The following is a 14,698-nucleotide window of genomic DNA, read 5'->3' on the forward strand; positions in this document are numbered from 1 at the left end:
CGATTGAACTTAGTTGCTTTTACATTTCTTCCCTTTGATTAGCACAGTTTCCTTTGTTGTGCCATATTGTAAACACAGTAGAGTTGTATTAACAGATTTGACTTGGCATGAATGCTCTTGGCACCAACTCAATTCTTTGGCTGCACAAGACAATGTAGTAAAACTTTATCACTGTAAATAGATCATAGATTGAGATTTTATTTGAATCAATTTGTTTGAATCAGAGTGTTCTGTTCCGAAGTTTGTGGAATCCGTGTTTGAATCAGTGTGTTTGATTCAGAAGTTTGTTTTAATCGGTGTTTGTTTGATTCAGATGCTCTGCTCATCCCCTGACTCACGTGTTCATCAAACCATAGTAAAAAAAAAAGTTAATTATATCCTAGTTAGAAAAAAACGGTGTTTTTACAAACAAACACCTTTTCTCTCCTATACACACCTCATCCCCCGGCTGCCTGCATTCTAGGAGCTAAGCCAACTCTAACACATATGGTTGAGGAGGGCTTTGAACCGGGCAGTCGTCCACTACTTCTACTCTACAGAAGATATTTATAAACTAGAGTAGAGCCTCTTGATTGAACACCACATGTTTCTGCTCTGCCACTTTGGCCCTCCCCATGCCCTCCCACCCTCACCCCCTCGGGGTCTACTGTATGGAGGGCGAGAGGCACAGCGAGACCGCTGAGATGAGGGTTTAGGGTTTGTTCCCAGCCCTCTCTCTCCTCTCCCTCCTCTGCCCCCTACCTCTCTACACATACACACACACTTGCGTGTGAGAAAAACCTGAGAAAGATTTTGGACCAGAGCGATGGAATGAGTGCAGCTGTGAAGGGCATTCACGTGTGTGTGTGTGTGTGTGTGTGTGTGTGTGTGTGTGTGTGTGTGTGTGTGTGTGTGTGTGTGTGTGTGTGTGTGTGTGTGTGTGTGTGTGTGTGTGTGTGTGTGTGTGTGTGTGTGTGTGTGTGTGTGTGTGTGTGTGTGTGTGTGTGTGTGTGTGTGTGTGAGAGAGAGAAACCGAGAGAGACAGACTACAGTAGGATGAGTGCAGCTGTTGGGGATTTAGTGTGAGAGGCTTATGTCATGTCTGGGTCCGGCTTGCCCGTCCTCTGTGTGTTTGACCTAATGTTTCAGTGTCAGGTACCACAAACCCAGTGAACTCTTCCTCTACTGCCAGGAGCCACTAGCTACACAGATAACGTTTGATTTAGGTATTGGTTCGCAGATAGCAGTTCTCTCGACACGACGGGAAGTACACCATGCGTTTGAACAGTCGCTAGCGAACAGTCGCTAGTGCTGGACACTGAAGTATTTTGGATTCCTTTTTACCTTCATACAGGTTAGCATAATGTTTACACAGGATGTACCCTGAACAAAAATATAAAACGCTACATGCAACAATTTCAAAGATTTTACTGAGTTACAGTTCATATAAGGAAATCAGTCAATTGACATAAATAAATTAGGGCCAAATCTACGGATTGCACATGACTGGGAATACAGATATGCATCTGTTGGTCACAGATCAGAAAACCAGTCAGTATCCGCTGTGAATACCATTTGCCTCATGCAGCGCTACACATCTCCTTCGCATTGAGATGATCAGGCTGTTGATTGTGGCTTGTGGAATGTTGTCCCACTCCTCTTCAATGGCTGTGCGAAGTTGCTGGTTAATGGCGGGAACTGGAACACGCTGTCGTACACGTAGATCCAGAGCATTCCAAACATGCTCAATGGGTGACATGTCTGGTGAGTACGCAGGCCATGGAAGAACTGGGACATTTTCAGCTTCCAGGAATTGTGTACAGATCCTTGCGACATGGGGCCGTGCATTATCATACTGAAACATGAGGTGATGGCAGCAGATGAATAGCATGACAATGGGCCTCAGGATCTCGTATCTCTGTGCTTTCAAATTGCCATCGATGAAATGCTATTGTGTTCATTGTCCGTAGTTTATGTTTTCCCATACCATAACCCCACCGCTACCATGGGGCACTCTGTTCACAACGTTGACATGAGCAAACCGCTCGGAGGCTCGTTGGATGTAAGGCCAAATTCTGTAAAGCGACGTTGGTGGCGGCTTATGGTAGAGAAATGGACATGAAATTCTCTGGCAACAGCTCTGGTGGACATTCCTGCAGTCAGCATGCCAATTGCATGCTCCCTCAACTTTAGACATCTGTGGCATTGTGTAGTGCGACAAAACTTCATACTGTTTAATCAGCTTCTTGATATGCCACATCTGACAGGTGGATGGATTATCTTGGCAAAGGAGAAGTGGTCAGTAACAGGGGTGTAAACAAATTTGTGCACAACATTTTAGAAAAATAATATTTTTGTGCGTATGGAACATTTCTGGGATCTTTTGTTTCAGCTCATGAAACATGGGACCAACACGTTACATGTTGTGTTTAGTTTATGTTTTTGTTCAGTATAAAACACATTAAGAAATGTGTTTCATTACATGGGTTATTGTCAGAATATTTCTGATTGACATTACTCCACGAGAGTATTTTAAATGTTTTGAACTGTACATGGCGATCCCTTTGTAGCTTAGTGTGTAGGGCATGGCACTTACAATGTCAGAGTTGTGGATTCGTTTCAAACTTGGCCACCCATACAAATAATGTATGTACTGACACACAGATCCTATTAAATAGAAAGTGGTTTCTATATGTAATTCTGTGCACACGCTACACTCTTAGAAAAAACTACACTACACTCTTTTACTGTCCCCATAGGAGAACCCTTTTTGATTCCAGGTTGAACCCTTTTGCGTTCCAAGTACAACCCTTTCCACAGAGTGTTCTACAAGGAACCCAAATGGGTTCTACCTGGAACCAAAAATGGTTCTACCTGGAACCAAGAAGGCTTCTACTATGGGGCAGCCGAAGGACCATTTTGGAACCCTTTTTTCTAAGAATGTACTGTAAGTAACTTTGGATAAAAGTATCTGCTAAATGGAATACATATTATATTAGATTGACATGTCCCCTGCCTGGGGTCTATCTGAGTATGTTTCAGGCAGATAGAACTGACCTCTCCTTTTCCTCTGTGGCGTTTCAGGCAGATAGAACTGACCTCTCCTTTTCCTCTGTGGTGTTTCAGGCAGATAGAACTGACCTCTCCTTTTCCTCTGTGGCGTTTCAGGCAGATAGAACTGACCTCTCCTTTTCCTCTGTGGCGTTTCAGGCAGATAGAACTGACCTCTCCTTTTCCTCTGTGGCGTTTCAGGCAGATAGAACTGACCTCTCCTTTTCCTCTGTGGTGTTTCAGGCAGATAGAACTGACCTCTCCTTTTCCTCTGTGGTGTTTCAGGCAGATAGAACTGACCTCTCCTTTTCCTCTGTGGTGTTTCAGGCAGATAGAACTGACCTCTCCTTTTCCTCTGTGGCGTCTCAGGCAGAGAAAAAGGCCCTGCTGGTGTCAGTGATGAACGCAATGGAGGACCATGAGGAGATGGAGCCTGAGCCACAACAGAAAGAAGAAGTGTCAGTAATCACACACAACCAACAACAGCAGCAGCAACAACAACAACAACAACAGCAGCCCACGGATCCAGCGTCCCCGACGGTGGCCACCACACCTGAACCTGTCGCCATGGCAGGAGGTGACAAGACATCACCCAAGACAGCTGATACTGAGCCTGAGTACGAGGTAAACACAGGACACACAATGACATTTTCCACATTTTGTTACGTCACAGCCTTATTCTAAAAAATAAATCCTCATCAATCTACACATAATACCCCATAGTGACAAAGCAAAACAAATATTTTTTTAATTACAAATTTCTAAAAATGATTTAAAACTGGATTATCACATTTACATAAGTATTTCCGACCCTTTACTCAGTACTTTGTTGAACTGCCTTGGCAGTGATTACAGCCTTGATTCTTGGGTATGATGCTACTAGCTTGGCGCACCTTTATTTGGGGAGTTTCTCCCAGATCCTCTCAAGCTCTGTCAGGTTGGATGGGGAGAATCGCTGCACAGCTATTTTCTAGTCTCTCCAGAGATGTTCAATCGGGTTCAAGTCCGGTCTATGGCTGGGCCACTCAAGGACATTCAGAGACTTGTCCCGAAGCCACTCCTGCGTTGTCTTGGCTGTGCTTAGTGTCGTTGTCCTGTTGGAAGGTGTTCCTTCACCCCAGTCTGAGGTCCTGAGCACTCTGGACTAGGTTTTCATCAGGGATTTCTCTGTACTTTGCGCCATTCATCTTTCCTTCGATCCCTGCCGCTGAAAAATATGGTGCCAGGTTTCCTCCAGACGTGACGCTTGGCATTCAGGCCAAAGAGTTCAATCTTGGTTTCTTCAGACTAGAGAATTTTGTTTCTCATGATCTGAGAGTCCTTTAGGTGCCTTTTGGCAAACTCCAAGCGGGCTGTCATTTGCCTTTTACTGAGGACTGGCTTCTGTCTGGCCACTCTACCATAAAGGCCTGATTGGTGGAATGCTGCAGAGATGGCTGTCCTTCTGGAAGTTTCTCCCATTTCCACAGAGTAAATCTGGAGCTCTGTCAGAGTGCCCATTTGGTTTTTGGCTGGGCGGCCAGCTCCTAGGAAGAGTCTTGGTGGTTCCAAACTTCATTCATTTAAGAATGATGGAGGCCACTGGTGTTCTTGGGGACCTTCATTGCTGCAGAAATATTTTGGTACCCTTCCTCAGATCTGTCCCTTGACACAATCCTGTCTCGGTGCTCTACGGACAATTCCTTGGACCTCATGGCTTGGTTTTTGCTCTGACATGCACTGTCACGACCTTATATAGACAGGTGTGTGCCTTTCCAAATTTTATCCAATCAATTGAATGTACCACATGTGGACTCCAAGTTGTAAACATGTAAAGGATGATCAGTGGAAACAGGATGCACCTGAGCTCAAATTCGAGTTTTGAGCTCGGGTCTGAAATACATATGTAAATAAGGTATTTCTGTTTTTTTAAATTTGTAATACATTTGCTAAAAAACTGTTTTCTCTTTGTAATTATGGGGTATTGTGTGTAGATTGACGAGGGATATTTTTTTATTTAATCAAAAAATGTGTTATAACTTAACCTTTTATTTAACTAGGCAAGTCAGTATGTATATGTGATGATCTCATCCCTGTAGGACGGGCGTGGTTTCAGCATTGGGGAGCTAGTGTGGGGGAAGCTGAGGGGGTTATCCTGGTGTTGTTGCTTACTGTTGCTGTTGTCTTGTAGGATGGGCGTGGTTTCAGCATTGGGGAGCTGGTGTGGGGGAAGCTGAGGGGGTTCTCCTGGTGGCCTGGTCGTATTGTCTCCTGGTGGATGACCGGACGCAGCCGAGCTGCCGAGGGGACACGATGGGTCATGTGGTTCGGCGATGGAAAATTCTCTGTGGTGAGGAAAAACTGTAAAACAGCACACCACTGTTGTGTTTAGTAGGAACCAAACACATGAAAACAGAATGGAACTGGGAAGGACTACCTGGATTAATTGTCCAATAAGGAATAGTCATTTTTGGTTTCCGTTTTAAAATATTTTGCTACCATGTGCCCTACTGAACACGACCCATTAAAACTTAATTTTCTGTTCCACCAAATGAAAACAAATGAAATGAGACATTTCTAAGTTCAGTTGTTCGTCAGTGCCTACTCTTTTTCCTACAGGTGTGTGTAGAGAAACTGTTGCCTTTGAGTTCCTTCTCCAACGCCTTCCACCAGCCCACCTACAGCAAGCAGCCCATGTATAAGAAAGCCATCTATGAGGTGCTTCAGGTAAGTACTGGGCTACGTTTCATTACGTCTCGTTTGCAGCATTCGGTCAAGTCCCGTTCAATCACAGCGGGCTAAACTGGTTGAAACTACGTTCACAACTAGAACTGTATTGGAATCTGTTTTTAATGGTTGTAATTGGATTGTGATAATGTCATGTAAACCAGCTTTGTGTGCTGAAAGATACTGCTAGTCAGCACCTTTCAAAAATGATAGACTGTTGAAAAAGGGCCTCAAGTCCTCTAAAATTGCTCCGAGAAGGTCTGCTCTGTAGTAATGATTGATGCTGATAATACCTGCTGAGTGTACAAAACATTAGGAACAGCTGCTCTTTCCATGACTTAGGTGAATCCAGGTGAAAGCTAGGATCCCTTATTGATGTTACTTCAATCAGTGTAGATGAAGGGGAGGAGACAGATTAAAGAAGGATTTTTAAGCCTTGAGACTTTTGAGACATGGATTGTGTGTGTTTGCCATTCAGAGGGTGAATGGGAAAGACAAAATATTGACGTGCCTTTATATATATATGCCATTTAGCAGACGCTTTTATCCAAAGCGACTTACATGTGTGCATACATTCTACGTATGGTTGGTCCCGGGGATCGAACCCACTACCCTGGCGTTACAAGCGCCATGCTCTACCAACTGAGCTACAGAAGGACCTTTGAACCGGGTTTGGTAGTAGGCGCCAGGTGCACCGGTTAGTGTCAAGAACTGCAACGCTGCTGGGGTTTTTCACGCTCTACAGTTTTCCGTGTGTATCAAGAATGGTCCTCCACCCAAAGGACATCCAGCCAACTTGACACAACTGTGGGAAGCAATGGAGTCAACATGAGCCAGCATCCCTGTGGAAGGCTTTTTGTAGAGTCCACGCACCAACAAATTGGGGGCCGGTCTGATGGGGAAAAGGGGGTGCAACTCAATATTAGATCGGTGTTCCTAATGTTTTGAACACTCAAGTGTATTTTCGTACATTCACCTCCAAAAATGATTGGCATCCTTGATAAAGAGCAAAAAAAGACTGTATATTTTAAATACTGAATAGTATGTGATCAAAACATATGTAAAAGTATGTTCTATTATACTAATAAAATGACTCGGGGAGGGGGGGAGGGAGATGTTGTTTAATAATGTATTTTCTCAGCAGGATAGGTGTCAAAATGATTGGCACCCCTTGTTATCAATACTTTGTGCATCCTCCCCGTGCAAGGATTACGGCACTGAGCTTTTGTTCTATAATGTGTTATGAGATTGGAGAACACATTGGGAGGGATCTTAGACCAGTCCTCCAAAACACAATCTTCCCAGATCCTTGATATCCGTTGTCTGCACTTGTGGACAGCCCTCTTCAATTCAAACCCACAGATTTGAGTTTAAGTCCGGGAAACTGATTTGGCAATTTAATTTTTTTTTTTGTGGTCTGTTAACCATTTCTTTCTGGATTTTGATGAGCTCCATTGAAAACCTGTGGGTTTGAAATGAAGAGGGCCGTCCATAAGGGATCTGGAATGATTGTGTATGGAGGACTGGTGTAAGATCACTCCCAATGTGTTCTCCAACTCGTAAAACATTTTAGAAAAATACTCAGTGCCGTTATCCTTGCAAGGGGAGAGTGCCGGAGTATTGAAAACAGGGGTGCCAATCATTTTGACCCCTATTCTTTTTGAGAGACAAAAGGTATGACTTGTGAAGTATAAAAGTATAAAATAATATCATTTCAAAATTAGCATACAATACAGATAAGTGTTTCTATTATTTGTTTTCTATAGTCATTTTTGCTCATCTTTATTCGAGGTGCCAATAATGTCGGAGTTGACTGTACATACAGGTGATGAAAGGATGACAACAATGACCGGTCATGTCCCTCTGCAGGTGGCCAGCACCCGAGCAGGCAAAGCATTTATAGCCTGTCCGGAGAGCGATGAGACGGACACCTCCAAGTCAGTGGATCTACAGAGCAAACAGATGATAGAGTGGGCTAAGACAGGCTTCCAACCCACCGGGCCCAAGGGCCTAGAGCCACCAGAAGGTAAGTTTAAGTTTCATGTTTATTTGCCATTTAATTGTAGAGAATACTGTGGCCAGAAATGCTTGATTTAGCGGGAACCTTTATGAAATTCTGCGATACATTTGGCAATGTTTTTTTTTTTTTCACGTTAATTTCATATAAAGCGATAAAAAAGTAATGTGCAGAGTTTTAGGACGATTTTAAGCAGAATACATCATACAAAAACAATTAGAAACATCTAAAGTGCCTCAATTTAGTTTATTTCCCTGAACAAACAGCTCTGTCATGATTCACTCACAATCACCCACACACACCTCTCCTCACCATCAGGCTTGGGGCTTTGCTATCAACACGAGATGAACCTCCCATTCCCACACGCTCCTCTCCTCTCCATCAGGCTTGGGGCTTTGCTATCAACACGAGATGCTCCTCCCATTCCCACACTCTCCTCTCCATCAGGCTTGGGGCTTTGCTATCAACACGAGATGCACCTCCCACACACACCTCTCCTCTCCATCAGGCTTGGGGCTTTGCTATCAACATGAGATGCTCCTCCCATTCCCACACGCTCCTCTCCATCAGGCTTGGGGCTTTGCTATCAACACGAGATGCACCTCCCATTCCCACACTCTCCTCTCCTCCATCAGGCTTGGGGCTTTGCTATCAACACGAGATGCACCTCCCACACACACCTCTCCTCTCCATCAGGCTTGGGGCTTTGCTATCAACACGAGATGCTCCTCCCATTCCCACACGCTCCTCTCCATCAGGCTTGGGGCTTTGCTATCAACACGAGATGCTCCTCCCATTCCCACACGCTCCTCTCCATCAGGCTTGGGGCTTTGCTATCAACACGAGATGCTCCTCCCATTCCCACACACACACCTCTCCTCTCCATCAGGCTTGGGGCTTTGCTATCAACACGAGATGCACCTCCCATTCCCACTCACACACTCTCTCTCTCTCTCTCTCTCTCTCTCTCTAAAAAAAATGTGATTCAAAGCTGATCAATCGCTTTCCATTTGAGGATTGATATTTCTTTCACATAAATTGTCTTCAAAATAATTGAGAACGGAAAATGTAAAAATAGTGTATTGCGGTTGATATGTACTTTTAAAACAGTATTACTGTTTTTTTTTTTTATCCAGAAAGATTGTGCTTTCGTCCTCCGTATTAACTTTTTCAGAGAGTTTAAACCGGCAAGGCTGACAAATTACACTCAGTGCTTTGAGCAGTGCTCTCCTTTAGACAGACTGGGGAGAGCAGAGTGCCGACCACCCTACTAAAGCCAAGGTTAGACTGGGGAGAGCAGAGTGCCGAACACCCTACTAAAGCCAAGGTTAGACTGGGGAGAGCAGAGTGCCGAACACCCTACTAAAGCCAAGGTTAGACAGGGGAGAGCAGAGTGCCGAACACCCTACTAAAGCCAAGGTTAGACAGGGGAGAGCAGAGTGCCGAACACCCTACTAAAGCCAAGGTTAGACAGGGGAGAGCAGAGTGCCGAACACCCTACTAAAGCCAAGGTTAGACAGGGGAGAGCAGAGTGCCGAACACCCTACTAAAGCCAAGGTTAGACAGGGGAGAGCAGAGTGCCGAACACCCTACTAAAGCCAAGGTTAGACTGGGGAGAGCAGAGTGCCGAACACCCTACTAAAGCCAAGGTTAGACTGGGGAGAGCAGAGTGCCGAACACCCTACTAAAGCCAAGGTTAGACTGGGGAGAGCAGAGTGCCGAACACCCTACTAAAGCCAAGGTTAGACAGGGGAGAGCAGAGTGCCGAACACCCTACTAAAGCCAAGGTCAGCGGAGTGAAAGTTTGAGTAAAACGCCACTCACCTTGATTCTTTCAGCGCTTGCCACAGTCTTCCCTGCTACCACTTCAGTCATGGTGATCTGCCGCTGCTGTGGGAACTGTTCTGACATTCTCATATGCTTTGCTGATTCGAAGTTACTGTTTATTGTCCATTTTCAACTTGTTTCCAAAAACATTTGGAAATAGTTTCGCACGGTTTATCTGTTATTTTTGTTGGCAAATGAGATTGATTTTTGTTCATTGTACTGCCTGTCAGCTATCAACAATCACCCATATGTGTATACGCTGACAGGCCAGGGGGAAAACACTTTGTTGACTTGTTTGGATTTGGGCCATTTTCCACAGTGACAGTGCAGTAATTGGTCAAAATTACAAACCCGCTTTCGATTGGACCCTTTTATGCCCTAAAAGTGCGGGGGTTGGTCAACATTGCGAGCCGTCGCATAATATGCGCTGATTGGTTGATTTTTGCATTGAATTATGCGATCGCAGTATCGCGGAATCCTGGAGGGACTGGAATACATTGGGAAATCACCGAAGCTTAGATTTACCGAAAGGCAAGAGGAGCTTATAACAGGCAGGTAGCCTAGTGGTTAAGATCGCTGGGCCAGTACCAAAAGGTTGCTAAAAAAAAAAAATCTGTTGATGTGCTCTTGATCAAGGCACTTAAACCTAATTTTCTCCAGGGGTGCCATACTACTTTGGCTGACCCTGTAAAACAACACATTTCACTACACCTATCTGGTGTATGTGACAACAACAACAAAAACACATTATAAAGACATTTTGTTGTCCGTGTTACAGCGAACAACGAAAGTATTGTTGTGGGGCTCGAGGGCCCAATGGTAGGGGAATGTCCCTTCAGTTGCCAGATCAATTCCACCCTTTTTATCCAGCATTCCCCTACCTGTCTTTTGGTAGTCTTTTGGCAAGAGTCTGGTTATCTGACTTGTTTATTGTCTTACTGATCTGCCCCGCCCACCAGAGGAGCGTAACCCATATAAGGAGGTGTACCCTGACGTGTGGGTGGAGCCAGAGGCGGCAGCCTACACGCCCCCTCCAGCCAAAAAGCCTCGCAAAAGCACTGCAGCCGAGAAACCCAAGGTCAAGGAGATGATTGACGAGGGGACGAGAGGTAGGCCTGCTTTTTTTGTATTAGGTTAAATAGGGGTTGTGACCTCTATATCCCTCCCCCTCAGGGAGGTTTAGCTAAAGGGTGTGTGTGAGAGTGAAAGAGAGACTGTTTGTGAAAGACAGGGTAGCAGGTGCTTAGTACTAGGGTTAACATGGTCAATTCTGTAGGTGTTATATTTGATGTATCTGGTAAATGTTATGTAGCGCTGTATCTCTTATCTATGTGCTATGAATGTACTCAGCCCAACACTTTATATTGGCAAAAAACCCCACATATCTTAAAAGCAAATGGTGAAGTAGGGGTGAGAGGGGGTATGTCTGCAGCTTTTATCTCTCTCGAAGATGTCATCTGCAAAGATAGCATAGCAACAAACGTTCAAGTCATATCCTGAATCTGAAACTAGTGGTTTTGTCTCTCTCTCTCTCCGGTCTGCATTTCCAGAGAGACTTGTGTATGAAGTGAGACAGAAATGCAGAAGCATAGAAGGTAAGTGGTCTGTCTGTCTCTTGTGTTCAGGCAGCCAGGGTCGTATTCAGTAGGCAGCGAATGAAAGAGAGTTGGCTATTTTATATGAGTCCTCGAAGCATATTAGCTTTCCTTATGAAATGTAAATTCCTCTCACGGCTGTTCAAATATTCCTATTGAATCCCAAGGCTGGATTCAAAGCAGTGGGGGGTCAACCTCCAGTTGGCTTGCCTAGTGGTTTTAGTGGAGGGTAAATGTTTATACGTGTTGTTTACACACCTTTTTTCTTTTGTGTATAGTGCACCTATTATGCTAAAGTCGCGTATCTTGATCGGCGGTCAGGGTTTACCCATTTATTTGCTGCATCTCTGGCTGGCACCGATTACATTCTGTCTTTCTCCACAGACATCTGCATCTCCTGTGGAAGTTTGAATGTTTCCCGTGAACACCCTCTGTTTGCTGGAGGAATGTGCCAGAGCTGTAAGGTAAGGAGGGAAGAGGAAGCCATTAAGGCTATTGAAGCAGGGCTAGGTGTAAGGCCATGAAGTCTGTAGATCTGGGGGTGTACGTATCAAGCCTCTCAAGCAGGATGATCGGTTTAGCCTTTTGGGTCACAATGAATCAGATTACATGGACAGGTAGGACCTGATCCTATGTCGGCGCTCCTACTCTGAGATGATTACATGGGCAGGTAGGACCTGATCCTATGTCGGCGCTCCTACTCTGAGATGATTACATGGGCAGGTAGGACCTGATCCTATGTCGGCGCTCCTACTCTGAGATGATTACATGGACAGGTAGGACCTGATCCTATATTGCCCCCCGGACGCCAATGCCGCTGATTAAGGCAGCCCCCTCCCTGCATATCTCTGATTCTGAGGGGTTGGGTTAAATGAAGAAGACGCATTTCGGTTGAATGCATTCAGTTGTGCAACTGACTAGCTTTACCATTGATATATATGGGCCAGGTCTAGCTCACCCTCTAGGCTCCAGCGCTGCTTTAGGCCTTATTTTAACCTCTTACAGATCCGCCCCTTTTTTACATTTTTGTCTAAAATTACATAACCAACCTGAAGCAAGGATATGCATATTCTTGTTACCATTTGAAAGGAAACACTTTGATGTTTGTGGAAATGTTAAATTAATGTAGTCAAATATACACATTATATCTGGAAAAAGATAATATAAAGATTTATTTGTATTTTTTTTGTACCATCTTTGGAATGCAAGAGAAAGGCCATAATGTATTATTCCAGCCCAGGTGCATTTAGATTGTTGATGCTAGATAGCAGCAGTGTATGTGCAAAGTTTTATACTGATCCGATGAACCATTGCATTTCTTTTCAAAGTTTTGTTTCAAGACTGCCCAAATGTGCCTAATTGGTTTATTAATACAATTTCAAGTTCGTAACATCTCCACAAACAATAATATGGTATTCTTTCACTGTAATAACTACTGTAAATTGGACAGTGCCGTTAGATTAACAAGAATTTAAGGTTTCTGCCAATATCAGATATTTCTGTCCTGGGAAATGTTCTTGTTACTTACAACCTCATGCTAATCACATTAGCCAACGTTAGCTCGATAGCATTTTCATTATTTAATGTTACAGTAGACTATAATGTAAAAATGAAAAAATGGCTAAAAACCACAACCATTCAACAGTTACATTCATTATTTCCTTTTGACAGGTCTTAAGAAACATTATGGAAATAAGAAAATGCTTTTCAAAAGAACAGAAAATACATGTTTTAAGTTGTATTTTGCTGCCGCGAGTGCGCACACGTTGAACGCATGGAACAGCGGTTATTCTTGGAAAAAAGTGATATATTGAAATAGAGCTCACCTCCTTAAATTTGTTTAGTTTTTTTTGACAAAGGTAAGTGTTTTAGGAACTGCAGAAGCGGCTCTTTCTGATACTATATAGATATTAAATTGTCTTAGCTGCATGTGACTCTGTTGGGGCATTTGATTTTGGCGCTCCCGTTTCCCCGCCTCTGTGTCAGTTTCAAGCTGTGCTGGTCCATCTGTTCATGGTACAATTTGACAATTGGTAATAATTGTCACCCATCAGACTTTTGTCCATTTAATCTTGTCTTTAGGCTAACTCTGTTATTATATGTGTGAAATTAGTTACAATATAGTTTAGGTGTAGTTTCAATGGGCCAGCAGCTGCGTAAGCTGCCTTGTGGTGAATGGGGGAGGAAATGACATGTCCTGCTAAAACTGCCTATAACAGTAATTCTGCTCATTAAGATTGTAACAATGACAGTGTGTTTTATATAGACTTATTTAGGACAAGTCAAAGACTGGGGGGAGGGAAATTACTTAAAAAATGTCAATTAGTTTGGCGTCCACATGATTCGCTCCTCTTTTCTAGCGTTAAAAGCTCTCTGTTACCGAAACACAAACACGTGTCGAGTAGCGTATTTCGAATTGTTGCTTGTTGTTCTGTTAACAATAATTGGAGAATAGTTGATTTTACTTGTGGATTCAACTTTCTAGAGCGACACGACAAATCTCAAAGCTCAAATCATTTCTCCACTGCTGTGTCCCAGAACTGCTTTCTAGAATGTGCATATCAGTATGATGATGATGGTTACCAGTCATACTGCACTATTTGCTGTGGGGGACGAGAGGTGCTCATGTGCGGGAACAACAACTGCTGCAGGTGAGGGCGGTGCTTTCATCTGATGCTAACTAAGTTCATTATTATTGGGATTCACTCGTGTGTGTGTGTGTGTGTGTGTGTGTGTGTGTGTGTGTGTGTGTGTGTGTGTGTGTGTGTGTGTGTGTGTGTGTGTGTGTTTACGGTCATTGTTGTTTGCATAAGTGTATCTGTGTGTACGCTGTGCGTGCGTATGTTCGATCTTACGTGTATGTGATTATGTGCGCCCATGTGTCTGTGCGGGCGTTAGCGTCTAGCAGGATAGTAAACACAGCTCTCCTCTCCAGGTGTTTCTGTGTGGAGTGTGTGGACCTGCTGGTGGGCCCAGGTGCAGCACAGATAGCTATTAAAGAGGATCCCTGGAGCTGCTACATGTGTGAGAAGGGACAGAAGGGAGTGTTCGGCCTGCTGGAGCGTCGCACTGACTGGCCCTGTCGTCTACAGCACTTCTTCGCTAATAACCATGACCAAGATTTTGTGAGTAGTGCCTCAGTACTGTGTTTCAAGCTCGCTACAAAGTTCACAGCCACAGAGACACAATTAGTCTGTGTTCCGTCGTGACACAGCACGTCCGCACCTCTAAAAGAGCCAAATGAGCTCCAAAAAGCTTCCTAAATATGTAAATAATGAGCAGGCAGACTATCACGGCTCTGGGGCTCTACGAATTGGGCTTCAACCGGTAGAGACAGCTGACGTCATTCCCGGCTCTCTCTGGGTAAATACTAGCTCCATAATTTCTCTCTCTCTGTGTTGTATCACAGGAACCACCAAAGCTTTACCCTCCAGTCATGGCAGAAAAGAGACAACCCATACGTGTCCTGTCACTGTTCGATGGCATAGCAACAGGTTTGAAGGGAATCTCCTTTCCTCTTCTC

At 44.2% G+C, this 14,698-nt stretch overlaps 1 protein-coding gene and 1 long non-coding RNA gene across 7 annotated transcripts in view; one reads left to right on the top strand and one right to left on the bottom strand.

Annotated features, from left to right (window-relative positions):
- LOC118362859 (DNA (cytosine-5)-methyltransferase 3A-like) overlaps positions 1-14,698 on the top strand; it is a 72,295-nt gene that overhangs the window by 51,042 nt on the left and 6,555 nt on the right. For all 6 annotated transcript variants that reach the window (XM_052486505.1, XM_052486506.1, XM_035743537.2 and 3 more), the window contains 10 exons: positions 3,400-3,654; positions 5,201-5,359; positions 5,629-5,736; positions 7,606-7,762; positions 10,540-10,689; positions 11,131-11,175; positions 11,560-11,639; positions 13,714-13,826; positions 14,111-14,300; positions 14,585-14,669. In XM_052486505.1, coding sequence (XP_052342465.1) covers positions 3,400-3,654; positions 5,201-5,359; positions 5,629-5,736; positions 7,606-7,762; positions 10,540-10,689; positions 11,131-11,175; positions 11,560-11,639; positions 13,714-13,826; positions 14,111-14,300; positions 14,585-14,669 — 1,342 coding nt within the window. The remainder of the gene's footprint in view (positions 1-3,399; positions 3,655-5,200; positions 5,360-5,628; positions 5,737-7,605; positions 7,763-10,539; positions 10,690-11,130; positions 11,176-11,559; positions 11,640-13,713; positions 13,827-14,110; positions 14,301-14,584; positions 14,670-14,698) is intronic.
- On the bottom strand, positions 999-3,381 carry LOC127913641 (uncharacterized). Its single transcript, XR_008086297.1, has 3 exons — positions 3,289-3,381; positions 3,121-3,204; positions 999-3,078 (listed from the first exon to the last, which is right to left on the bottom strand). It is a non-coding gene; the product is annotated as an uncharacterized LOC127913641 (long non-coding RNA).

The sequence above is a fragment of the Oncorhynchus keta genome, chromosome 29 (assembly GCF_023373465.1).
Source record: "Oncorhynchus keta strain PuntledgeMale-10-30-2019 chromosome 29, Oket_V2, whole genome shotgun sequence".
Taxonomy (NCBI): domain Eukaryota; kingdom Metazoa; phylum Chordata; class Actinopteri; order Salmoniformes; family Salmonidae; genus Oncorhynchus; species Oncorhynchus keta.